The 27,257-nt window shown below is 41.9% G+C and overlaps 1 protein-coding gene across 2 annotated transcripts in view; it reads left to right on the forward strand.

Annotated features, from left to right (window-relative positions):
• Positions 1 to 27,257, forward strand: part of MYO3B (myosin IIIB) — a 411,089-nt gene that overhangs the window by 73,905 nt on the left and 309,927 nt on the right. For both annotated transcript variants that reach the window (XM_060257443.1, XM_060257444.1), the window contains exon 7: positions 2,938 to 3,083. In XM_060257443.1, the coding sequence (XP_060113426.1) occupies positions 2,938 to 3,083 (146 nt within the window). The remainder of the gene's footprint in view (positions 1 to 2,937; positions 3,084 to 27,257) is intronic.

Here is a 27,257-nt window from a genome sequence, read left to right on the forward strand (position 1 = left end):
GTCTTCATAGACTACCAGGACAGTATTAAATAGCTTGGGTGGGGCTTTTCTATTCAAATTGCAAATCCACATTAAATATTATGGCAGGGCATGAACTTGGTGAATCTGAGAAGGGGATGGATCTGTGAACTATGAATTCTCATGTTATAATGGGAACTACCACACCTTGGGGAAGATAATTGGCCAAAATGGCTTTTCAAGTTTGACCTTCCTGTAACCTGCCATCAGAAGATTCACTTATTATAATATAGTGGGTTCCACACGATGATGAGGTGAGGTGGTAGTGAACATAGCTAGCTCTTTATTCAATACAGCATCATATAGGGTTGCACTAAAAGACTAACTACTGGGCCAACAGGGCCTACTTTATATACATTCCAGGTTCCAGCTCTAGCGTCCTATTGGACCATTCAAACCAGCAGGGGGCCTGTGATTGGAGCAGGGCAGCAGGGATTTGGATCCTACTACCCATTGTTCCCGAGTCCCCAAGCTCAGTCCTACAGGCCCCAGTGAGCCAGGCAAGAACTCCATATAATAGACAAATTACCGATCACATATATATAACATTTATTTAACTGTTTTTGTGTAAAAGGAAGAGCTATAAGATTGGTTAATTTAGAGGAGGACTGGCTTTAGAATTCTTCCAAATCAGAGTCCAGCATCCTCCTGTGCACATTTTACTGAGAGAGCTTTAAAGATCGGTGCTATACTTTAGTCCAGTCCCTTCATAATTGGGTTTTCTGTTAGGTTCCTTTCCTGCAAATCAACACAGGACATGTAATGTACATTCAAGTAGCTCAGGCAAAATATTAACAAGAGCGTTTGTTAGCAAGCAGCTGAGGATTTTTCACTCATTCTTATCTCCTACTTGAATTGCCTTCTCTCTATTGTGAATTTACTGAATTGAACATAAATAGGTAGTTCTATCTAGCCTGTTAGATCAAATCTAACTGTATGGATTATGATAGCTGTCAGTGCAAGTTAGAAATCCCCAAGGATTATTATGCTTTCAGCATAGCACCAGCATACCGCATAAGTGCTTGAGGTAGTAATATCAGCCAAGTGAACGTCTGAACTTTCCCCAGGAGGTTCAACCCTTTAAACCTCTGATTCCTTCCAGCTTGGTGGGTCAACTGTACTAATTATATGGTGCAGGTCTACAGCTAGCTAGCTCTGTGGTTGTAATCACTCCATGTTGCACATTGAATGCCTGCAGCTATTTTTTTTTATGGATGTACTGTATATGCTGAGGCTAAAGGGGGAGAGGTGTTGGAAGCGATAACTGAAAGTACAGTGGAAGATCTTTAGAAGACCTACATTTGGGCATCTTTTACAGTCCATTATTTGAGTCATGAAAAGCATGTAACCTCTGTACAAGGTATACCTTTTCTCTTGCTGTTGTTTCATATAGTCTTGATGTCAATCTGCATGCTGATTTCTGATTTCTCCTCACAGTCAGTCATTGATCTGTGTAAGCATGATACTATTTTGAGTGAGAGCAAAACAACATAGATTTGCAAATGTTGTGTATTTATTTAACCCAAGAACACGGTTTTAAATCTAAACATGGAAAGGCAGGATCTGAGGTAAAACTTGGCTTTTTGTAGCCAAGTTAGCCTCATGGATTCTAGATGTGAAATCTCTTGTAGGTGTTGACTTCTGTGTTCTGTCATTTCCCTTGAACAAATCTGGTCAGGGCTATAGCCAGCCATCCTCACCAGCAATTGGACCCCGCAATTTGTCAGCAAAAGGCATCAATGGTTGTGGATTTTCCCCATAATCCCACAATAGCTATTTTTGACCACAGGAAGGTTGAGTCCCAGGAACACGGGAAGCACATAGACTATGACTTTTCAGTGCAAAGAGAAGACCTTGTCTAAATGGTTGGGTTGTTATTTTTTCCCCACCTAATATTCTGTCTCTGTGTTATTTGTTGTTTTGATTATTGTTATTGTAGAAAAAGTTTTGTTTTCCCTTAGGAATATATGGCACTGCTCAGTTTTAGACTGTTTATTTGTAAGGTACTTAAATCTCTGGTTTTGTTTGCTTGCAGAGAGCATGGCTTATAAATGTCCAAATAAATTAATAAATAAAAAACTGATGGCTCATCCTTGAACAAAGTTAAAATACCTGCTAGCAGGAGGCCATTCATGACCTACATAACCAGCTGGACATTGAACCTACATGTCCTACAATTTAACAATGCAATCCTATGCAGAGTTAGACCCTTCTAATTTATTTGGTTGTGAATTCTTTCACCTATTATTCATCTTTCACCTTCTAAATCCATTGAAGTTAATGGGCTTAGAAGGTTGTAACTCTGTGATTTGACTTTGAATAAGATTTCTTTTTTGACTGAACTGTGGCTTCAGACCTGAATTCACAGTTTCTTTCCTACACCACCTTGCAAGTGATAAACTGACATCCTTCCTAGGATAGATTGAGGTGGACTCATTGTGTCAGCTGTAAGATGCAAACAGCATAAGTATTGCCATCTACTGGCCGAGAAGTATTGGGGTTTTGGAAGCTATCTGGAAGGGGGAAAAGCTTTAGGTCTACATGTTCTTTTTTCCTTACAACTTAAAAAACAGGAATAGGGATTAAAAGCAATACATTTTTTTAAAAAAGAAATAAAAGTTATTGAGGTAGAAATTGCTCATAAAATGTTTAATTTTGGAAACAACTCAGAAGGCAACTTGAAGAATTTCTTTGTAAATCTTTACATTAACAAGCCAATCAGAGTGGTGATTATCAGCTGCAACTTTATCATTGCAAAACAGAGTGGTGAGAGGTGGGTGTATGAATGGCAGGATAACCAGGCCTGGAGCTGAACTTGAATTGGTAATCATGACGTAATAATGTCTTTGGATGTGCTGCTCCTGAATGACTGCTTCTGAAGAAAGTTCATGTGATGTTGTCTTTGCTTTCGTATTGTAGGTCATTGCATGTGAACAACAGTATGACTACTCCTATGATGCTCGGTGTGATGTATGGTCCCTTGGGATCACGGCCATTGAACTGGGTGATGGAGATCCACCCTTATTCGACATGCATCCTGTGAAAACACTTTTTAAGATTCCAAGGTACAGCACTAGGTGGCTCTCTTGGCTTAATAGACTGTTATTCACACAGAAAGCAGTATTTCAATAGTGCAATAAATATTTGGTATATATACATTGCAATGTAAGGCATGCTAACTGGAATGTATGAAGAAATGCTTCCACTAAGAAGAAGATTCTTTGCCCTGATTTACAGATTTTTTAAAAAATGAGATCTAACAAGAATAAGAACATTCTAGATTTGTAATAGATTCCCTGTCCCATCACCTGGGATTTAGAAATATATCCTATAGAATTTGTAAGATCAGATCATATTGGGACTTATTTGTATTTGCAAAGATTGTTGCCTTAAAACAATACTACGCAAAGGTTATTTCTACTGAGTTGGAATGTTTAGTTTATTGTGCAGAGAATATATATCCTATAGGTGCACCCAACTGGCTGCTTATTTACAAGTAGAAAACAGGATAAGCTCTCAAGTATGCAGGCTTTAAAGAAGCATTTGATTTCATGTGTGGACAGTTTGGTGGTTCTGTTAGTTTTCACCTGCCTGGAGAAACCAAGATTGTAATGATGTTTTAAAATGTGAATTAATGATAGGACAGTTGTAAGAACAAGAGTGAAACATCTCTCAAATGTTTGTCTGAGGGCGATTGCCAGTTGGCACCAATCTGCTCCTTCTGTATCCCGTTTTGCAAAGGAAAGCATAGCTTCTGGCTGTTAGCAATTTAAAAAATGTAGACAATACAAGTATTTGACCTTTTGTTATTGCACAAGTATCATGGGGCTTTTTCCTTTCCTTTTTTTTTTTAAAAAGATTTTATCCTGATTGCTATTTGCATTTCTGATTAGGTCTATTTATATGCAAATGAGGCTCTACAATATTCTGCATCATATTACCCCTTTTGCACAACCCAGACATGAACTGCTACTGCTCTAAAAATTATTCAGACTTAAAGCATCCATTTATATCTCTTTCAGGGTTGGGGTGGGGGGCTTCTGCACATGCATGAAAAGTGCAGCAGCAATTAAAAGAACAATGAAGGTTTTCAGTTTCCAAACTTATGCTCCTAAATTTTATAAGATGAAGCTGTAAACAGCTTTAAAGAATGGCAATCATGATGCTGTCCTGTAAAGTATCAGCTAGTAATGGGAAGATATATGGAATATGAGAAGATTTTTGCTTTCCCTGAAATGATATATATCCTTAGGCCCACAGATCACATATAGGCATGCGTGACTAAAGGAGTAAATCAGAGGAAAGTTCCTAACCCTATGGAACAAAACTGTTAATAAATGAAGTAAACTACTTAATAGTCTCTCATTGTGTGTGGCAGAGACTTCACATCTTGTAAATGTCACTGCTAGTTACTTGGAAAGAATGTAGCAGCTACAAGATGACTCAAGAGAATGATAATGGATTTGATCCATCCTGCTTGTCTTCAGGTGTAAAAGGAAGGGGAGAATCATGGGACCTTTCTGAATAATAGCTATGCAGGATGGGGGCTGTAATAAAGAGGAGAAAATGAACAAGATTGTGCAAAACACTGGGCTGAATCCAACCCAATGAATTTCTCTCTCAATGTCAAATGCCAGTGGAAGTTAGCTACCAATAAGAACTGATCAACAATCGTTGAGATTGGATGGCAGTTTGCAGGGCTTTTTTCTAACAGAAACTCCTTTGCATATTAGGCCACACACCCCTGATGTAGCCAATCCTCCAAGAGCTTACAGGGCTCTTAGTACAGGGCCTTCTGGAAGCTCCTGATACAAAAAAAGCCCTGGTAGTTTGGTATAATAGAATAGAATATAATATTTTTATATACATATATTGGTTAACGAATAATACCGCTGGGCCTGTTTTCTACTCTTTGAACTCATGTTTCTGGGTAAAGTGGAGATTCTGCTAGCGTGCTGGTGATTTTGAATGGGCATTAATTATAACAGCTATGTTAAACCAGCTGACAGAGTGTGATCTTATTGATGTGGTATATGACAGCATCCATTAGGAGGGTGTAAGTAAATCCTGTTCTTATCAAAAGATTGCAGTAATGCCAGAGCATGACATGGGCACATTTGCAGTGTACTATATGCCAAATGGGAATGCTTCTTTTCTTTTTCTGTTCTTTGGAGAGATTTGTGGCTTGAACACTGACTATGGGCATTCATTTTCTGGGGCTCTCAAAATGTTGTTGCCATCAAGATTGGCCAGTGTAAAGGCTTTGCAGTCAAATAGCCCAACCCTGACAAAGCAAGCGTGTTGGCTCTTCTAAGCAGATACGCGTAAAGTCTGCAATCCATCCCCACTCTAGTTCTGTCAGAAGGGAAGTAAGGGGTAGGGAGGGGAAAAGAGAAAAACATAGAATACATTCATTTGCTGCTCCTGGATTATTAGGAAACGGTAGCTGAAATGTATTGGCAGTTGCCTAGCAACCTCTACCTGCCTTTTATACGCCACTATAATAGTTTGTATCTTTCCCACTTCTAAGTAAAACAGGAAATCTATGCTGAGCCAGAAATGCACTCTCCTGTGGCAACCTATCAGTGTGACAGTATATCAGGGATGAGGCATGGAATGTTAAGGGAGGCCATTTTTGTGCACCCTTTTAAGATTCTGCCCTCTGATTTCAGGAAAACTAGGCACACAGAGACTGAATGCCCTCAAAAATAATATAAAAAGGTAAATGTAACCCCCTGTGCAAGCACCAGTTGTTTTTGACTCTGGGGTGACGTTGCTTTCACAATATTTCCATGGCAGACCTTTTATGGGGTGGTTTGCCATTGCCTTCCCCAGTCATTTACACTTTACCCCTAGCAAGCTGGGTACTCATTTTACCAACCTCGGAAGGATGGAAGACTGAATCAACCATGAGCCGGCTACCTGAACCCAACGTCTGCCGGGATCAAACTCAGGTCATGAGCAGAGCTTGGACTGCAGTACTGCAGCTTATCACTCTGTGCCATGGGGCTCCTCAGAAGTAGTATGTTATTCAATCAGGACCAGCTTCTGTGCAGCATAATTTGAGGAACACAAGGGGATCAAGAGATAACCATTTACCTCTATGCCAGTTAGTGCTCTGTCCAGATCCCTTTGATGGCTGGGAGCAGGGGATATCAAGAAAAGGGGAGGGGAGTCTACCAAAGAGAACACTGGAAATCTTAACCTTCCCAATCTTTTCCCAACTTTGTTCCTGTCTTGAATCTGCTGTCCTGGTTTTAGCTATTTGTAGGAAGCTTGTGGGCAAACAAAGGCTACAGTTCAGTTTCTGTTGGAAACATCATTCTAATTAAGGAATTAATGGGTTCACAAAAGGGACCAATATAGCAATATATGCAAGACAGGAAACATTATTTGTAGCAATGAGCAGCTTTGCATGGCTTACTTGGGTTACATCATGAAGTTTATATTTACCTCCCTGTCTATTTTAAAGGGAAAACGGCCAAGCAGTGTTGTCTGTCTGTGCAAAGTAAGTTATACTGCTGATGGCTCAGTCGAAACCAAAACTGCTCTCCACTAGACGTGGCTGCTTTCTTATAGCAAAATTACCTGGAAACCTAAGAATGTTAACACAATTATTTCCACAGACAAAGGATCAACTGTATGTTATTGTACATAACCAATTCTGGCATCTTTCCATTTGATGCCAAGAAAGGTTTCTGCAACTCAGTGCACCAAACATTTGTGTAGCCTCAAGAATGAGGGAAAGAGATCAGACCTCTCAAAAAATGGTAACATTCAAAAATGAGCGGGAGAATTTTTCGGTCCTCTAGGATACTTCACTGCTGACCTGAAAGTCATTATTTCTCAGCCAAGGAATTTCAAAGGAAGAATCCATGGTGAAAGTTTTGAAATAGAACTTGTCAGCAAGTTTGATTCTCTTTGTTTAGGCTTCTGTTGGGATAATGGTTTCTTCTTTCACAACCGATGTTGTAGGATGATTATTTTATGGTCAGTTTTTGTTGTTGTGAATGGTTGTACACTTGGACCTTTACAAAGAGAAGTTGTTGACTGTGACCTTTTGTAGTTCACAGCCTTTTAGTCTCACTATTTATAGTTCCCCCCCTCTATAACTATGTATATGCTAACTGGGAATAACATTCCATGCATCTGATGAAGTATGCTCTAGTACAGGGGTGGCCAAACTTGCTTAATGTAAAAGCCACATAGAATAAACATCAGAGGTTTGAGAAACGCAAGACATGAACGTCAGATGTTTGAGAGCTGGAAGGAAGGCAAATAGATGGGGGGGGGGAGGGAAGGGTGGAAAGAAAGCAACTATAGCTTTAAATACATTCTCCAAGCTGTCAGCTGACCTGGCTTGGAAAAATGATTTAAAGAGACAAGTGCCTTCTCCAAGCTGGCTGATGGGGCAGTGGGGGCTTCAAGAGCCACATAATATGTGTGAAAGAGCCACATGTGCGTCTTGAACCACAGTTCGGCCACCCCACCCCTGCTCTAGTACAGGGTTATACCACAGTAAATATTAGTCTTGGGTGCCACTTGGGTGTTGGGTTTTTTTCTGGAACAGACTAAAATGGCTACTCATTTGGAAATTCTCTTTTGTTACATCCTGAGTAACTGGGCAATCACTTCTGCCAGGCTTTCCCTGGTCATCATTTATGGGATGCAGTAGCTAAAACCACTATTTATTGTAACTGCAAATACATAAAAATGGAAGAACTAATTTAAGTCCTTTTGTCCTTTGGATTTTCCTTAATTTATGAAGGGAGGGCATGCTGGGCATGGCTGATGAATCTCATATAGGTCACAATGTTGGATTTAGCACGTATTTTGTGACTCCTATACCTACTGCTCAACTGTTGGATGGGTATAGAATCTAAGAACATGTTGCCTACATTCAGGGCTTTTTTTGAGTAGGAACACACAGGAACACAGTTCTGGCTGGCTTGGTGTCAGTTCCGGCTAGCTTGGTGTCACAGAGTGTGGCCTAAAATGCAAATGAGTTCCTGTTGGGCTTTTTCTACCCAAAAAGCCTATGTGAAACCAGGTGATGTCAGGGAGTATGGCCTAATATGCCAATGAGTTCCTGCTGGGCTTTTTCTACAAAAAAAAAAAGCCCTGCCTACATTTACCTTGATATTGTGTCTTCTGGTTCACATAATAGTGTTAAAAATCAGTATTGATTTAAACACGTATTATCGACTTGCCAAACCTGAGTTATTTGGCTGTGTGAGAGTTCTGAAATTCAGAGAGCGTTTTGCTTTCATTACACAAATCCAGAGTAGAGGTAAAACGGCATTTTTTAATCTGGAAATAAAAGAAGAGTTCAGAAAAAAGGACAGTCAACGTTATGAAGTATTGATTTGCTATACTTGACTCATTTTTGCAAAGCATTCTCTTTCGTATCATTTTGACTTCATTAATTCTGTACAGTCGTTTTAGCCAACTGGACTGATCTGGTTCCTAGTAGAGGGGTTGTAAATGCTACTCACAAGACATAATGCAGGGCTTTGCTGTGATGTGGCATATTTGTTCTCAATAACCTGAAATTATTTCATCCCAGATATCCTCCATTGGCGGCTGTAGCTGACTCATAGTTTTGCACCCTAACAGCTTCCAGAGTGCATACTGACAGATGAAAATAAGGACACTCCCGCAAATGAGTATTGCTGTTGAGCCTGGGCTAGCATTTGGTGAGCCTAGAGGCATATGTGGGTCGTCAGTGGGTGGGCCCAGTGGGCCTTGGAGGCGGACACATAGAAGCATAGTGACAAGAAGAACTCACCCATTAGCTACTTTGACAAAGAATTGGACTTGGTAGATAAAACAATGTGTTGGCATAACTGTTACACATTAACAGTGCAATCCAAAACAGAGTTACTCCAGTCTAAGCCCACTGAAATCAAAAGACTGGCGTAATTTAGGATTGCATTGTATATTGTATTTGCTGTACTGCAGGTGAATACATCCCTTATTTCAGACTTCCACCCAGATCTGTTTTCTGAGACCAGTTTTGAACCGAGCCCTCCCTAGGGAGCGGGGGAGGGACAACCCTGTCGCTGTTCTCTTAGATTGGCTTTTGTGGTCACAGGACTGATCTATTTTTCAGTTTCTTCTTGGCATGACACAGATATTGATGAACAATTCTGTATATCTGCAGCAGGGATGCAATGAATTTCACCACAAATGTGTTCAACAGTTTCACTTACCATATTTGAAGGCATTGGTCAGATGTGAGCAGATCACCCATCACCCAGCCTGTTCCGTTTGTGCTGAGGAGCCACAAATGCCTGCTGAGCAGGTTTGCATAGGGTTTTTGCAGCTGTGCATGCACAAAGACACTGTGTGCTAAGTCAAACCTATCAGCAGCCATTAGCATCATTATTGTCTACTTGGATGAAGTCTGAAGGGTAGGATTTAATATAAGTATAGTATTTATTTATGACTTTGTGGCGCAGTTAATTGTCTATTTAAACAATTGCCTGCTGAGGGGAACCGTTACTCAACAAGGACCAGAGAGTGGTCGAACCAAATCAGTTGTGTGAGCATGTGCGAAAAGCAAATTTATCTGTACTGGTTAGAGAGAAATACCGTTAATCATGGCTTTTTTTAAAAGCAGGAATGCAGTTCTGGCTGGCTTGTTGTCAGGAGGTGTGGCCTAATATGCTAATGAATTCCTGCTGGGCTTTTTCTACAAAAAGCCCTAAGTGAAACAATGGTGATATCAGGGGATGTGGCCTGATATGCAGATGAGTTCCCGCTGGACTTTTTCTACCAAAAATCATCCTGCCAAATAGCCACAAAGGGATTGGTGAACAATTGAACTGATCATCAAAAAATCGGCTCCCTTTTTGCAGCCAGCAAAGAAACTACAAGCTGAACTGTTGTATTTCTGCATCTACATAGATATGTATGTGCTGTCAAGTCACAACTGACCTCTGACAACCCCAGCAAGGGGCATCCAAGTGGGAAGCAGAGGTTGTCTTCTACTGAAGAAACTTCCTTGGTGGTCTCCCAGGTACTGATTCTGCTTAGTTTCCAAGATCTGATAAGGCTGGGGCTATACGTTGCTGCCTTTGCTCCCTCTGCACCAGCCAAGATGAATTTAAAGAAAGGTTTTGCCCATTTTTTTGCTTATAAATTTTGGCAGAAAATGCCCTAATTTATTCACAAATAAAATACAAAGTATATTTAGTACAGACTAAATCCCATGTTACATCTTAAAAATACAGTTAAAAACCCATTTCATGTGCAGATCTAAAAACGTGTTGCCTCTTTGAAGAAGGAGGAAAGGCAGGGTAAGCAGAGATAGATGACAGGCAGGCAGGCAGGCAGGCAGGCAGGCAGGCAGACAGACAGACAGACAGACAGACAGACAGACAGACAGACAGACAGACAGACAGACAGACAGATAGATAGATAGATAGATAGATAGATAGATAGATAGATAGATAGATTCCAGACATTCAAACTAAAATTTGAAAAGTTACAGATCCATCCTCTTACAACCTTGCTTAGGGTTACAAATGCCTTATGAAAATGTATTTGGGGTAACTTATCCAGTATAGGTGACCTTGAATAAGCATTCCACCATCACATTACAGTGTATGTAATGCCGCATAACAAGATCACAACCTATGCACATTAATCCAAAACAGTCGTTAACTCTAATTACTATACACAGGGCATCACCACTGTGGGTTAGCATTCCTTTTCACCTACTGGTTGCATACTAAAGATATGTGAATGAACATTATTATCTTTGCGCTGCTTTGCCATACTTATAACCAGGGCTTTTTTTTTTTTTTTTGAGCAGGAACGCACAGGAACGCAGTTCAGGCTGGCTTGGTGTCAGGGGGTGTGGTCTAATATGCAAATGATTTCCTGCTGGTTTTTTCTGCAAAAAAGCCCTATGTGAAACAATGGTGATGTCAGGGTTTGTGGCCTAATATGCCAATGAGTTCCTGCTGGGTTTTTTCTACAAAAAAAGCCCTGCTTATAACCAAGGTGCATAGCGCAAGGGGAGAGAATGTGACTCAGTTGTAGACTGCATGGATTTGCAGTAAAAAATTGGTCACCTTTCTCCCTTCTTGCTCCACAGCAATGTATGTGCCTCCTAGAGAATGAAAGCAATAATAATAATAATTAACTTTCTCCCTACTGGTGTGCTGCTTATATGTGTAGAGGGGTGTCTTAAAGCATGATCTTAACCCCCTTCACTCTCTGCCTTCTAAAGAGTTCAAGTAAAATTGTGTTATCACTTTTTTTGGCCCTAACTAATCAGTGCCTGAGAGTAGGACATTAATTGCTAGGACAAATAGGGATAGAGCAGGAAACTTCCCTGTGGTTCGACAGAAGTCCCACAATAACCCCTAAAATAATCCTTTCATGTCCAACTTCTTTTGCCCACTTTGGTAGATCAGTGGTCTGACTTGGTATGCAACAACTTCACGCATACAACAACACCCACCCCCTTTTAACGGTGAGCAAATCAGTGTTGGAGAACAGGGAGAGGCAAGAGAAATGCCCAGGAGCAATGCCATACTATTAACCCTTAATTCTAAGGCTGTGGGAAGAAAATTATAGATGAGAAAAGGATCAGCATTTATACAGGAGGTGGAATTCTTGGGACTGTGTTCTAAAATCAGGGCTCTTCCAGGTAAACTGGACTTGTAGAGAGCTTCTGCTGTAGTTCTGTGGTCTATGTCCCTTGTTGCAGATTTGGTCACCTATATTTAAACCATCCTAAAACAGAAATCATACCAAACTTCAAACAGTAAGAAGAATCCTGCTGGATCAGACTAGTAGTCTACCTATTCCAACATCCCATTTCACATAGTCTGAGAAAAGAAATCCTAAACAAGTATTCTGGGAATCCTGCTTAGGTCTATTCAAAGGGGTAATACTGTTAAGTAAGTGTTCTTAGAATGGTCCCATAATGTCACTTTTAAAAACTTCAGTCTGAAGCAGCCCCAGGTCCCATTGATTCCAGTGAAGACTATAAGCATTTTACAAATATGGCGTGATACTCTAATATGGTTGCTAAGCGCTGCCTAGCAACTGGCAGCTGGGTTGTGGGAGGGGCATGCTTATCTGTGTCACTTCCAGTTTTTAAAAAGCCAGGAGACAGGGCAGCTCAAGGAATTACCAGAAACTCTAGAGTCATTCTGGAAGTGACATCACCAGACTCTAGAGTTTCTGGTGATTTCTGGAGCTACCTATTCTCACCTGGTAAGAACTTCCAGTGCTGTTTTTGTTTGTTTTTTTTAAATTCTCCTACCACCTCTCCAAGTGGTGGTGGGTAACAGGACCTGTGGGCTGGGAATCTTCCACCTTCACCAGGGGCTGGGCAGGCCAAGACTATGAACATCTAATTCTTGGTTCTGATTGAAGAACAACCCACTTCCCCCACCCTTCCAGTTTCACAGTCAGAAATAACGAAGATGAGTAACCATGTTAGTCTGCCTGTAGCATAAAAAAAGGCAAGAGTCCAGTAGCACCTTAAAGTCTAACAACATTTGAGTCAGATTATGAGCTTTCGTGAGTCACTGCTCACTTCTTCAGATACCAGATACTTGCAAAAACACATACTCTGCCAAAAATTTTGTTAGTCTTTAAGGAGCTACTTGATTCTTGCTTTTTTCATCTGCAACAGACAGTCAAACACAGCCACTTATCTCAATTATCTCAAGAAGTGAATGGATACCAGACACTGACAAAAACTCATACCCTGCCAAAATTTCATTAGTCTTTAAGGTGCTACTGAATTCTTGTTTTTTTTTCTTCTGCTACAGACAAACATACAAAAATACAAAAATACAAAATATTGTGCACAAACAAACACTCTTAACTGGTGTATATAAAGTTCTATTATAATGAAATGAACAGCCCACAACAGTGGGCATACATTCATACAGTATAAATAGAAAACAACAGTCTCAAAACAATACTCCAAGGAGGACCCCACACAGTCACAGAGTTTTCCAAAATGAGTACAAAGACTCAAAAATAATGTTCCGCAGGAGTCCCTCCGTTGTTTGTTGACTTCTGAAGGACAAATTCTAACCTTCACGCAAACCCCGGATTTGATTGCGTTCCACTGCTCCTGCAGCTTCCTCGTAAGTCAAACTGAAAACTCCAGCCAAGTTCTTTCTCAAACGCCCATTTAGGTATCTTAATTTGCGGCAAATTAAGATACCTAAATGAGCGTTTGAGAAAGAACTTGGCTGGAGTTTTCAGTTTGACTTACGAGGAAGCTGCAGGAGCAGCGGAACGCAATCAAATCCGGGGTTTTCATTTTGGAAAACTCTGTGACTGTGTGGGGTCCTCCTTGGAGTATTGTTTTGAGACTGTTGTTTTCTATTTATACTGTATGAATGTATGCCCACTGTTGTGGGCTGTTCATTTCATTATAATAGAACTTTATATACACCAGTTAAGAGTGTTTGTTTGTGCACAATATTTTGTATTTTTGTATTTCATATATTGTGCTGCCACTGTTCTTTTGCACAGACAAACATAGGCTACCTGTCTCAATTATCTGAGAAGTGAACACTGACTCACAAAAGCTCATACCCTGCTACAGATTTTGTTAGTCTTTACAGCGCTATTGGACTCTTGCTCTTTTCTAGAAACAACTAAATTAGATTCATAGCCCTGATACATCAAAAACCTGGCAGTGATGAAGTTGCATTGCAGTATAATTCATATTTGACAATTCCTCATCTACCTCATGTTTATCTCTTCCTGGCTGCATTTTTTTTTACCCTGGTCATTAAAGCTTCCTTCTAAAAATTTAACAGGGATGTCAGCCAAAGAAATGTTTATCTCTGTGATGTAATGCTTTTCATGAGATAAGCATAGCTTGACAAATTCACAAATCTTATTTCACTTTTTAAAAAGATTAGTTCTGATGATAGGCAGCACATGGAATAGTCTTGAGTTTGCCAAACAGATACATAACAGGTGGATGACTTGGAAAGTACCAGTTCCCAAATTACCAGCTTTATTAGGCCTGACCACTTTTGTCTTATAATTTAAGTTCTTCTGTTGGAGATTTTAAAATATATTCTAGACAGATGACAAGTTAACAGAATCATTTCATGGTTCACTGTCTTCTCAGCATGATTTATCTATATCTGTAGGAACTAGAGCACCCCCCCCCCCTTTAAGAGATTTATGAGCCAGGCCCAAAAATCTATATTGATGAACAGAACGTATGTGTTATTGGAAAATGTAGAATGTTAGCATTTGTATTAAAATTGTTTCCTATTTGTATTTCATTTTAGAAATCTGCTAAATTGATGTGGTTCTGTGCTTTCTCTCCAAGGCACAGAATTAAAATTACCATGCACTGAGTGGAGGTGTTTCATCCCACAAGCACTCTGGGTAGGACAGCTAGGTCTCCTGGCGATCATCCTATTCCACCCCCCCTCCGCCACTTGGTGGGCTGGCAGAGGGGAAAATGTGAAGGAAATCACCACTGCCAAGCAATGACATCACTTGTGACCAATATTTCCTCTAAGCTGCAGAGTCTTGTGAGCAAAAATTCTACTTTGTGAGCTACTGGTATTAAAACTGTGAGCGACTGCCATTAAAGTTGTGAGCTACTGCATAAATTAGTATGCTCTGGGGTCTTCCTTCCTGAGCTAAGACAAAAATGTGTGAGCTGGAGGCTAAAAGTCTATGAGTTAGCTCATGCTAACTCAGCTTAGAGGGAACACTGCTTGTGACACAACCTGGAAATGGTGTCATTGCATATTGGTGATGCTCTAGCATTTACTCCAAACTCTAGAGTTTTGGGCAAATGGTAGGGCATCATTCCTATGTGGTAACATCACTTTCGGGCCATTCTGAAAGTGACATCACCAGACAGGTCCCGATGCCCTGGGCTGGCAACCCAAACTGGGTCTTGGACTAATTGGAGATAAGGAGAAACTGAAACTGTGAACAGACTGAAGGACAAACACTCAGAGCTCCTCTTTGCTCGTCAGAGCTCAGAACAGTCTTCCTGTCCAAGTATGCTACTATATAATAAGCTGTAAGCAAATAAAACCAAGTGTACAATTATAATTTCTGCAGACTCCTGCAGCACAGTCCTGCCTGTTGTACAGTTAGGGCCCAATGCACAGTGATTTACAGACAAGATGTAAATGGACATTAAGAAAGAAAGATGTACTTCTTCTGCTACCATTCATCCTTGGGAGGCTTACATCACTGGGTGTCCGTAATAAACAACAAACCTCTTTTAGAATGTGCTGAAGATTTTTACAACATAGAGAAATGAGCTTGAACGGTCAATTGGCCGCTTCTAAGCACTGGCAGGCTCAGGCCCAACAGCTGGAGAGGCTGCACATATGAGGTGGGCAGGGATGCAGCTTGAAGCTTGGACAAAAATTAGTTCTCAGGTGTGCCGTTGCCACTGACAAATAGCACTACTGGGGTTGTTTTGCTTTGGGAAAATTGCCTGGGGGAGGCAGGAGTCCCTTCTCCATGTGTGCCATGGTTCTGGTCCAAATTGAGAGCTCACATGCTTGGGAACTGAGTTCCTAGCAGGGAACTCACAGTTGATGTCTGGATGAAAGTCCTTGTGGAGGACTAGTATAAAATATTGCACGACAGAGTGTTTCAGATCCTAGTTTGGCACTCTAACTCCTGCACCACACAGCCTTATGACATGACACGACACCCCTAGCTACTGTAAGGCTCACATATTTATGGTAGACTTTTGTTTCCTGCATAGATATTTAGATCTGTGGAGAAAAGGTGTGACACTTAAGAAGTGCTGAGCATATATACGGCTTCATACCTCTGACAATTTGGAATAGGGTCTGGGTTGCCCTGCCAGAATGGTTCTGTGAATCCAGATGTGACCTATTTTCTGTACTGTCTGCTACTCCAGCCAACCCTTTCCTACATCAATTATTACTGTTCAGAATGTATTACATAAATAAGGACAAGCTGCTACAACGCAGTAAGTGCAATTTTATTTGGCTCTAGTGAAAAAATTCCTTGCTGACAAGGTCAGGCCCTGGCAGTCTGAGTGCAGTCAAGTGGTGAAGGACACATTCAGCATCCTGAGAGGTGATAGATGGATAAGCCCTAACTATTTGCAGTCTTAATATTTATAGTATGGTGGATTTACTACTCTATGGAATAGACAAACCTTGCCAACAGGTGGCAGGAGAGAACAGAGCCATGGGGTAGTATAGGAGGGTGGTACTCTATGTGGGAACAGAAGGAAGGAATTCACTTTCTGAGGAGGACTCATCCACCGTATCAAAGGGGGAAGGAGTCACAAAAGCAAAAGATTAGTGTCATGACAGGAACCTAGCGGCAACCTGTTTGGGACAGGGACTGCTCAGAGGATAAGAAAGTGAGGATGTAAGCTCATGGTTACTGTAACTACTGGTTGATACCATCACTCAACCACGTGCATTATGTGTTTTTAAGACTCAGACTGAAGTAGTATGGATGAAGTGCATTTCAGTAGACTTGCCAGTACACCCTAAAGCTTTTCTTTCCCCCAAAAAATTACAACAATCAAGCCTGTTATACAAACTCAAGGGAGAACATCCATGACTGCCCAGATGCTAGCCCTTTGGCCTGACCAAGTCCCCAACTCTGACCCTATTTTCAAAAAACTCTTCATTCTGAAGAGGCTGCTTCTACTTAGAACAGGAACCTGGGTCTGGAGGGACCCCTTTCTGGTGGCAGCAGAGCTTCTTCCGGGTCCAATGCCTGAGGTCAATGCATAGGGGTATGTGGTAGCCATTTTACAAGGGGCAGTACCACAGTTTCAGAGGTGAATTTTTTCCTGTCTCTCTTTCTCTGCTTATTGTTTCACACACTTGATTTTGGGAGCAGCTTCTTTTAGACAGATAATTCACTTGTATGCTGGTTTTTGAAAGGTATGCAATCCAGTTTGTTACAGATAATAGATGTTTTAGACCAAAAATCACACATGCATTAGCTAGTAATACGTGAGAATGCTGAAATGCAATTGTAAATAACTTTTTCTGTAGATTAAAAAACCTGGTGCAAGCACATCTAAAACTGTTTTTCACACATGCATAACCAACTATGGGAGAAAGGAATGAAAAGCACAGTAAGTAGAACACAAGAATTTAGCTTTAGTGATCCGATTTTGAGGATTTGTTTGGGGGTGTGGAGGTGAGGCAACACTGAAATTGCCTAAGAATAAAATTTCTCTGTACAGTTTAGGGAGCTGCACTCAATTTATAAATCCCTGTCATTACCAGAGATGGCCCGGGGACTCTGAATGGTTTATTAGATAAGACCTAGATAGATTACCTGCTCCTCTAAACAGTTTGCTGAGCAAAAGAGGCAGAAAAAAGGCTCCCAATACAAAGGAGATACAAAACATCGCAATTAATTGAGGTACTTTGTAGCCTTGGAAACAATGTGAGAGCTATGACATCAGCAATAATTATGTGTAATTTTTAGCTTTCATTCGTCACCAAGGTAACCAAAGACCATTTCCCTGACTACAGTGTTCAAGAATGTCTTGGAGAGAGAAAGGCTGTGTGAGACACCAAAATAGAGCTTCTAGACTTGTTTCCTTGCCTATCACCTTGTTATTCAACAGGCTGTTTGCCACTTTGGGGTCAGGCAGCAATTTTTCTCCAGGCCAGCTTGCCAGGGATCCTGGAGGGATTTTTTTTTTTGGCATCTTCTGGGTGTGGAGCAGGTGTCACTGGGTGTGTGGTGTGGGGAAGTACTTGTGAATTTCATGCATGGTGCAGGGGGTTAAACTATATGACCATGGAGGTCCCTTCCAACTCTTTGATTCTGTGAGGATGTTTTGTAGCTGGAAACTTTGAGCTGATCTCTTTGAAAAGCTTTTTGAGGTAAAATGAAAGTTCCATATGGGATTCCTGAGCTGTGATGGTTCCTTCATGCGATTAAGCTGTCATTTGATTCCGCAGCTCTCCCAAGTGATGGTCCTGCATGGGTGAATGATTTCACTTCTCAGAGCTGTTCTTCAAGGTTTCCATTTTGTAAAATAAGGAGGGAGTCCTTTCCCTTTCCAAAAATGGTAAATAAAGGAAGTCTTATCTACAGACACTAATGGACAATTCACACATTTGTTTTTTGGGGATACAGTCTGGAAAAGAAAATACAGTTCATGGTTCATAGTGTGCCTGGTTTGTGAGACACAAACCATCACAAACTTTTAGGTGGCAACAAACCAGTTCAGTTCATGAGGTTTGTGATGAAGTAGAATGTGCCCCCCCCACAGTGTGACAGAGACACCAAACTCACAGGGGATCCCTGATTGATGCTCTTGTACCTGTCCGCCAAGTTTGGTGAGGACTGGATTTATGCGGGCCAAGTTACAGTTCCCCAAAGAAGGTGCCCCATCTTCTATTGTTTTCAATTGAGGGGGGGGGGGAAGCAAGGGCAATAGAAGCCCAGCAAAGCAGAATTAAAGTCCCGGAGCATCTCTGCAGTAGAAGCTGAAGAGGGACATTTTTTCAAGCCCAGCAGAACCAGTACAATGTACTTGTGCCCAGCAGAACCCTGGGTGGCAGTGCCAGCTCAACAAAACTGATGTGAAGTATAGAATCACGATCCAAGCCAGTGTGGATTTTGCAAGCCCAACACAGTTACAATGTATAGAATGCCCAGCAGAATCCAGTGCCAGTGGCTTTTCAAATTTAAATGGACTGCTCTCAAAGCACAGAGTCACAACAAATCCAAGCAAGTGGGGGGGGGAGGGTTTCATGCTCTGTGCAAAAAAATGGGAAGAGAACACAAATGAATGCTGGCAAAGGGGGAAAACCCTCTTGAAACTGAAGCACCAGGGAAGCTCTTCTAAGCGTTGGAGGATCCCTATTGGTGTTTCTAAAGATGGAGAATTCTGCTACCCCTGTTGCTATGAGGTTGGGTAACATTTTGATTGAGTCAAGACAGTCTGTCTGGAAATGTATCCATTCAAAAACTGCAGTGAACCACCACAAATTGCTTGAAGGTTTGTGGAAAGTTCATGCTGGATGATCTGCCACAAACTTCAGTTCACAAACTGGCCAAAATTCATCAAAAGCCTTGGTTTGTGAGCTGGTTCATGCTCATCCCTAGTCCAGACATGGTCGTCTTGGTCACTTTAGTGCAGTGATCCCCTCTTGGTGTTGGAACCCACAGAGAACACAAGAAAAGCTGTTGTACCAACTTTTGCAGGAAGTGGTTGAACTTCCAGCTTCTTCCTCATCATTTTAGACTTCCAGAGATAAACATATTCAGGGGAAATGTTTGAAAGTCAGATTTTAAATTTTGGAAAGACTACGCTGTACTGTTTGCCATATTTATTCTTAAAAATCTGTGGAGGCTTTTCTCTTTTCATCGCTCAAGTGTTATCATTGTTAAGTCAAGTGAATGACTTCATGATACACCCGGTGCATGACTGAACTTGCAATCGAATGTCCACTGGGGGTACTCACCTTAAAAACTACTCATTCATTAAGCACTCTGAGTAAGTGTTGTAATGGAAAAAGAAGTTTCTGTTTTCCCTCTCACCCTAGTTTGGCCAGTGGGATGGGTAAGGGGGCTTTTTGCCCTTCTTTCTGACTGCACATGCCCTAGGTGGGGCATGTGGAGCCACAGGCAAAAGTGGGGTAGGAGGGAAACCGGAAGCTCCTTCACCCCTCTTTGCAGCACTTTCTTGCAGCACTGAGCCAACAGGTACTTTTAAAGGTGAGTTCCCCAATGTATGTCTGACTGTGAGCTCAGCTGTGTACCTTTGACTTGTCACATGTTAGGTGTATTGTGTAGTTGTGCCCTAATATGCCATGCAAATTAACGATGGGATATTTCAGTGAGATTTGAACTAGCCAAAACTGAGTGCTGTTAATTTCCTGTCAATTCACAGGTTTAATTTCATGGGATCTGGAAGTGTTCTTATTCTTTAGATGAATAACCACGGCCGGCCCTTCCTCTAGGCAAACTAGGTGGTTGCCTAGGGTGCCGGCAGGGTGGTGGCGCCGAATTTGGCCCTCCCCGTGCCATAGACAAAACGCTAGTTTGACTCTTCCTCCACCCATCCACCCGTTCCCCTCCTCCTTGCTTGCCTCTTCTTGTCCTCCGCTCGCCCACCCTGCCTCCTTCTCGCCAATTCCCTTCGTCCTTACCCATCCCTTCTCGTCCTCTGCTTGCCTGTCCCGCCTCCTTCCCACTGATTTCCTTCATCCTCCCACCCTCTCCGCCTCTTCCCCATCCCTTCTCGTCCTCTGCTTGCCTGCCCAGCCTTCTCCCTGCTGATTCTCTTCATCCTCCTGCCCATCCCACCTCCTCCCGATCCTCCGCTCACCTGTCCTGCCTCTTTCTCGCTGATTCGCGGGTCTACTCATGAGTATGCGCAGGTCTACTCATGAGTAGGCAACAGCGGCTCTACTTGCGAATAAGCGGCAGGCCCGGGGACTCAGGGGCAGGGGTTGAGCTGTGCTGCCTTGGGTGCCAGAAGGGCTCGGGCTGGCCCTGTGTATAACGTATTTGAGCCAATGTAATTTCAAAGACTATCAAAAAGAATTCTGATCTGGTCTGAGCAAACATTCACTTGCTTACCTGTTTAGTCCAAGCAAAAATAAAAATGTGGGCTGGGATCCAGATTGCTGCTTATGTAGATGAAAGGGGCTTGTGTGCTTGCCGAATGGAATGGCTGCCTTTTCCTTCGAACAGCCAGCTGCATTTGAATTTCCCACCAGTTTTAAAAAGCAATTTGCTAAAGCATCAACAGGCTCCATTTTCTCCATCACTGCACAGTAGACAAAGTATTTGGCAGACAAACTTTTGCCCTTCTTAAAAAGAAAACACTATTTCATAGAAAGAACGACACCACTTGTGTTATTTGTTCTATGAAGAAGAGTGTAGCTTGAAATATGTATGCAACAGATTCCTTTACGTTCAGTCTAATTTCTCTCCCTGCATGCACAACTTGATGGGTGCAACTCATAGCTTCCTCTTTTCCCTATTTCATGAAGTATGTACAACCAGATCCTGTCTGAATTTTGTTAACGGAAGCACAACTTCACAATCGTCTCCCTTTCTTTGTAGCAGCTCCACATGCCCCCTGAAATGCTGCTTGACAGGATCCAGCTGCAATTTTTTAAAAGAGGGAATTATTATCATTAGTTTATTATCACAGTAGGAAATTATGGCTTTATGAAAGGGAAGCACTGCACTGTCAGTAGGGTTGTCAGTAGGGCTGCTGCAGTGGGCACTTGTTCCTCATGCGTGCAAAGTGTGCATGGCATGATGATGTCATCCAGAAGTGACATAACTGAGCGGGGGACGTTGTGATGGGATCCTCTAGGACTCACATTAAAAAAACTCTATGGTACCATAGAGTTTTTAGCATGAGTCCTACAGCGTCCTTATCATGATGTCCCCAGCATGATGACATCACTTCTGGGTGACATCATCATGCCGGGGATGGTGTGCACTGACGGAGGTCTTTGGGGGTGGGGATTCCCATGGCATGTTGGGGCCCTCCTAGGTGGAGGATCCCCCACCTCCAGCGGGAGCTTGGCAGTCCTAACTGGCAGCTCCTGCCCATGTGCGAGCATTCTAGAGGGGAGGGCATGATAGAAACTTATAAAGTTAAACATGAGGTAGTGAGAATTGACAGATAATTTTTTTCTAACTCTCCCCAAATATTAGAACTTGGGGATATGCAATGAAGTCGTCAGGAAGTGTATTCTGGATGATCAAAAGAAATATACTGTATGTAGGGGGGAGGTATTTGTGAGTTTCCCACAGTGCACAGGTTGGACTAGATGACTCTGGAGGTACCTTCCAATTTTATGATTCTATGATTTTTCTATTAAATACTTCTTTACTCAAAGAGTGATTGAAATATGGAATTTGCTACAGGATGCAGTGATAGCCACAGGCAGAGATGGCTTTAAAAAGGGGTCATGGAGAAGCGATTTATTATTGCCAGGCCTTGGATTCAGCAGGAGCTCACAGGAGCACAGCTCCTGAAGCTTTCTGAGGGTTCCCCCTCCTCCTCTCCACCTATCTTGTCTATCTAGGTGCAGCTGCATAACAATCCCTGGATTAGGAGAGTGGTCAGCCAGCCAGCTACCAGGAGCTTTGCCACACCTCCAGCAGCCCTCATTAACCCTTGGAGAAGCCCATGCCACCCTTTCTCCATTTCTTATGTGATTTTGGGTGGCAGGTGGCTTGCTGGCCTTTTGACTGGGTGGGGGGTGGACCAGGAGGGCCCCAGGTGAGTGAGGCCTGCTTGGGCTGGCTTGATCTCTAGCCAGCCCAAGCAGGCCTCGCTCGCCTGGGGCTCTCATTTCTTGCTTTTGGCTGCTGGTGGTGGCATATGCTAATTAATTATGCTAATGCGCTCCACCACCTATTTTTCTACAAAATGACCCCTGATTATTGCCTCCTAGCCATGTTGACTAAAGGGAACCTCCACAGTCAGAGGTAGTAACACCAGAGCCAGGAGGCAAAATCACGGGAAGGGCATAGCCCTTATGCCCCCTTGTTGGCCCTCCTGGTTGGCCTTTGTGTGAGAGAGGATGCTGGACTAGATGGACCACTGGTCTGATCCATCCAGGCTTGTATGTTATGATGTTCTTGTGTTCATTTTCATTGCATGTTGCACAAGAATCAAGATACATCTACCTCCAGTTCAGAGATTTAACATCTTTTAGAGACACAAACTTCACTATACATATATAAACAACATTAAAAGCGTTGCCAGGAAATAAAACTGTGAATAAGGTAGGGACAATGTTGTACCAGGTGCAAGGTATCTGCAAATAGGAACTATCCTTGGTCAATGGAGATTCTTGATGTTTATGGGGTTCATGGAATTAGATTTATAATTCTTTGGCTGCTAGCTCTTGATCCTACAGTTCAGGATCACGACTTTCATCTGGAGCCTGCCTATGTATAAAGGTAGTCTGTTCTGAACCAGGATCACAGTTTTGTTTTGAGACCATTGTTTTGAGCCATTATGGCTTCATGAGGGTATATAGGCCTACTAAAAACATTTCTCAAAGAGGGGTTCCAAATGGATCTTATCCTGTGACTATCTCATCATCTTAAGGGGGAGTAAAATGGTTATAAACCAGTGTCTGTGTCTATTTAAAAACTTAGGACCCCCAAAAGCATACGAACTGAACATAATAGTCCTTTTTAAACATTATGTTTGAGAGTATCCAGCTATGTTACTGAGACTGTGCACTACCTGTGATCCTCTGAATATTGTGTGCATTTGCCATTTTGTTGAAAGAGAGCATATTGGGGTTTTTTCTAGCTTTGATGTGTGCAAATCCTCAAGATTAAGGGGTTTGTGTAGTGAGGCTGGAAAATGCATGCAGTGTCAGCCAAAATAGTGACTGTGTGTATCAGGAGGATAGCAGTGCACACTTTCCAGGATATAGTTGGATATCCCCAAATGTTACAGTTTACATGGGCTGGAAAGTCATAGCCAGTTCTGACTTCCTAGTGTACGTAATGAATTAGACATATCTGGAATTGTCAGAGGCAATAAGGTGCACATGGATTGCATGGAAATGTTGTCCTTGTAGGCAGTTTGTCACATTTTGTATAGGCCCTCATACATCTTTATTGAATGAAACTGCAATATGCAGATATTCCAACTAATAAATTGCATTGTCTGGCAACTAACTATGCATTTTAGCTCGGTACAGCATGACCCATTTGTCATCCTTTGCAATTTGGCAAGCTTATATTTTTCCTACATGCAGATACTAACAGAAGAATAAAAGGGCAACATATTAATCTGCAATATGGACATGGATTCATTTTAACTGAGAATCATTCATGTTACTTCTTTTTACTGATGGCTGCAACAGTAAGAACACTTTCTTGGGAGAGAGTTCCATTGAACCTAATGATATTTACTTCTGCACAGATATACTTAGGATTATTCCTGATGGCTTTTAATTTCAGTTTCCCCCTTAACTCCTTGGAAAAAAAGTGGAATTGCCTTGTGGGAACCCATAAATGTAATAGGTTAAATATGTGTTATGAAGCTTGACCATTGAAAAGCCAAACTGTGCTGCTGCTTCACCTGCATCTGGAGGTATTTGTGAAATGAGTTTCTTTTTCCTTCTCGCTCTGAATGAAGCTAGAAACTAGCGAAGAAAATGACGGAAATGAACGATGCCTTAGATTGAGAGATAGAAAAGCATTAAAGACCATCCAAATGCTTCCAAGCAGAATACTTTAACAGAATACTGTAACACGCCTTTTTCTAATGTGCAGCATAAAAAAAAAATCATTTGGTAGGGCAACATTTTTAACTTGTACTATATAAATTCAATTTCCAGAATGCAAGGCCTTCTTTTCATTGGGGTGTTACAGCCACCAAGCTAAATGTTACTTCAAATGTTTACATTTTGAGATAAAAGTGAATCTATGTGGGTTACCGCTGTAGATCAATGTTTACAAAGCGGTCGTGATGACAACCCTCATCTATGGCTCCGAATCGTGGGTTTTATACCGTCATCACCTGCGACTCCTTGAGCGCTTTCATCAGCGCTGCCTTCGCACCATCCTCAACATCCACTGGAGTGACTTTGTGACCAACACTGAAGTCCTCAAGCGGGCAGAGGTTACCAGCATCGAGGCACTGCTGTTGAAGACGCAGCTGCGCTGGGCAGGGCATATTTCTAGGATGGAAAACCACCGCCTTCCCAAGATTGCCCTGTATGGCGAACTCTCCACCGGTCATCGAAATAGAGGGGCACCAAAGAAGAGGTACAAGGACTCCTTGAAGAAATCCCTTAGCACCTGTCACATCAACCATCACCAGTGGTCTGACCTAGCCTCAGATCGCAAAGCATGGAGGCACACCATCCACCAGGCTGTCTCTTCCTTTGAGAACGCACGCATAGCTGGTCTTGAGGACAAAAGGAGATTGAGGAAGAATCGCACTGCTACAGCACCAACCCCAAATCAGACTTTTCCCTGCAGCCACTGTGGCCGGACCTGCCTGTCCCGCATTGGTCTTGTCAGCCACCAGCGAGCCTGCAGCAAACGTGGACTATTGCACCCTTCTTAAATCTTCGTTCGCGAAGCCAAGCCGAGATACCGCTGTAGGCTCTCTCCCCCCCTGTTTTTTTTTCCAAAGGACCTCATGCAGTGATTTATAAACTGCTTCTTGAAAACTTGGAATGTTTTCTGCATAATTTTGCCGCTGAATTGATCATTTGGAATCCTTCCTCACTCATCAGTATGCCACCTGCCAAAAATCATTCAGTGCTGGAGTCTGGCCAGAAGTTCCTGATTAAACGTTTGTTTTTAAAATCAGTTTGGATATCTTGTCCTCTCTCTCTGCACCTGTCTATTGCTGCAGGAAAGATTTTGTTTCAGTTGTCTGTCAAAACCTTAGACAGATTTGTGTGTGTGTGTGTAATCTGAAAATTTAGCACTCTTCAACAACAGTATGTGGGGGAAGAAACCACATAGTTTTGTACCCGAAGTTCTGCAAATGCAGTGAAGTTCGAAGAATGGAATTTTCTTACCGCCTCCCTCTCCTTGTAGCCTACTCAGTCCCTAAAATTTCTGCTCTTGGGTGTCAGGAAACCCTCATGAATAACACAGGGGCAGGGGGATCTGTACAAGAGGGAAGAATTTGCCCAAATCACTTCCTCATCTGACATTTCAGTAGCAAAACAGCACCTCTGAAAACCACCCCCAAATGATAAGGGGAGGGCCAATGCAAGCTTGCGTGTCTCAGTCTACCCAGCCAATAATAGCTGTCATTCATTGCAGGAATAGGAAAAAAAGCAAACTCATATCCAATTAATTTTTTTTCCTGAATCAAGAGAATGAATAATAAGAACCAAAAGGAACATTTTGAGTGATGAATAGGTTCTATAATTATATGACATAGGAATGTCACCAAATACAAGCTCCAGATGGAACTGCATTCAAATATGCAGTTTTAAAATCAGGGCTATCTATGCATTAAACCACCACTTACCTAAAATGCAGCTAATAATTTGCTGTACTCTCAGAGAGACTGAATTCATGTGTACAATGGAGAAGTTGAATGACGCACCCATTTAGAGGAGGAAATAGTTGCTAATTCTGTAATTGTCAATTCAAATAATTTTAAAAGGCATGTTTGCCTTCAAGTTTTAATAGGCTCACCATTTTTTTTCCTTCACTTTCTGCATGCCAGTCTCATTTGGGGAACAGCCGTTCTTCCTTGAAACAAAGGAGAATCCTACCATATGACTTATTTGGAATATCTGTTTGACAAATGCAAAATGACTAAAAAGTATTTCCGTTCTAGATAAACCCAGTCTTTTCACTCAAAGTCAATGAAGAGAGGAGCTTTTCCTCATCAGCCATTCCTTGTGTGTTCAGTAGTTGAGGCGGAGGGAGCCCAGGGGTATGGATAAGCAAGAGTTATGGGATGAAATGAAGCAAATAACAATTTCCCAGTAGTATGTCCTGTGAGATGGCAGAAATGCCTCTTGTGGGACTTGTTGAAAGCTTAAATGATTGTGACATTGTAATACCAGTCTGGACAAAGGGAGATACCAAGCAGTGAAAATGTTTGTCCAACAATGGATTCTCCCATACACAATTGTTCTGAGCTTAGGAATTTTGATGGACACCCAATGAACTTCTGTTGGCTTTCCAAGTTCACTTCCTTGGTTCATTTTGTACATTCAAAGTGAATGGGAATGAAGCTATCTTGCGCAGAGCACTCCCACTCTCTCCTCAATGCTTTTGAAGTACAACTGTTCAACATCTTAGATCCTGGATCCAAGCATAACATGTTGAAGCAGGGGTGGAATTCTAGCAGGAGCTCCTTTGCATATTAGGCCACACCCCCTGATGTAGCCAATCCTCCAAGAGCTTACAGGGCTCTTTTTTTATAAGCTCTTGAAGGACTGGCTACATCAGGGGTGTGTGGCCTGATATGCAAAGGAGCTCTTGCTAGATTCCACCCCTGCATTGAAGTATTTTTACTGGTAGACTTTTGCTTATCTCTAGACACTACTTAAACTAAAGATGGAGAAAGAACCTAGATAGATAACATCAACAGTTGTCTCTTGGCCACCAGCCATCAAGAGACAGAATGCAAAGAGCACATGAGCAGTTAGATTAGCAAATATCTGCTTGGGATCAGTGTGCTTTATCAAAGAGCATATGGAGTATGAATTCATTTCAGAGCGTATGTGTTTTAATGCAAGCAATTATGTAGCCATCTGTAG

The sequence above is a fragment of the Heteronotia binoei genome, chromosome 16 (genome assembly GCF_032191835.1).
Source record: "Heteronotia binoei isolate CCM8104 ecotype False Entrance Well chromosome 16, APGP_CSIRO_Hbin_v1, whole genome shotgun sequence".
Taxonomy (NCBI): domain Eukaryota; kingdom Metazoa; phylum Chordata; class Lepidosauria; order Squamata; family Gekkonidae; genus Heteronotia; species Heteronotia binoei.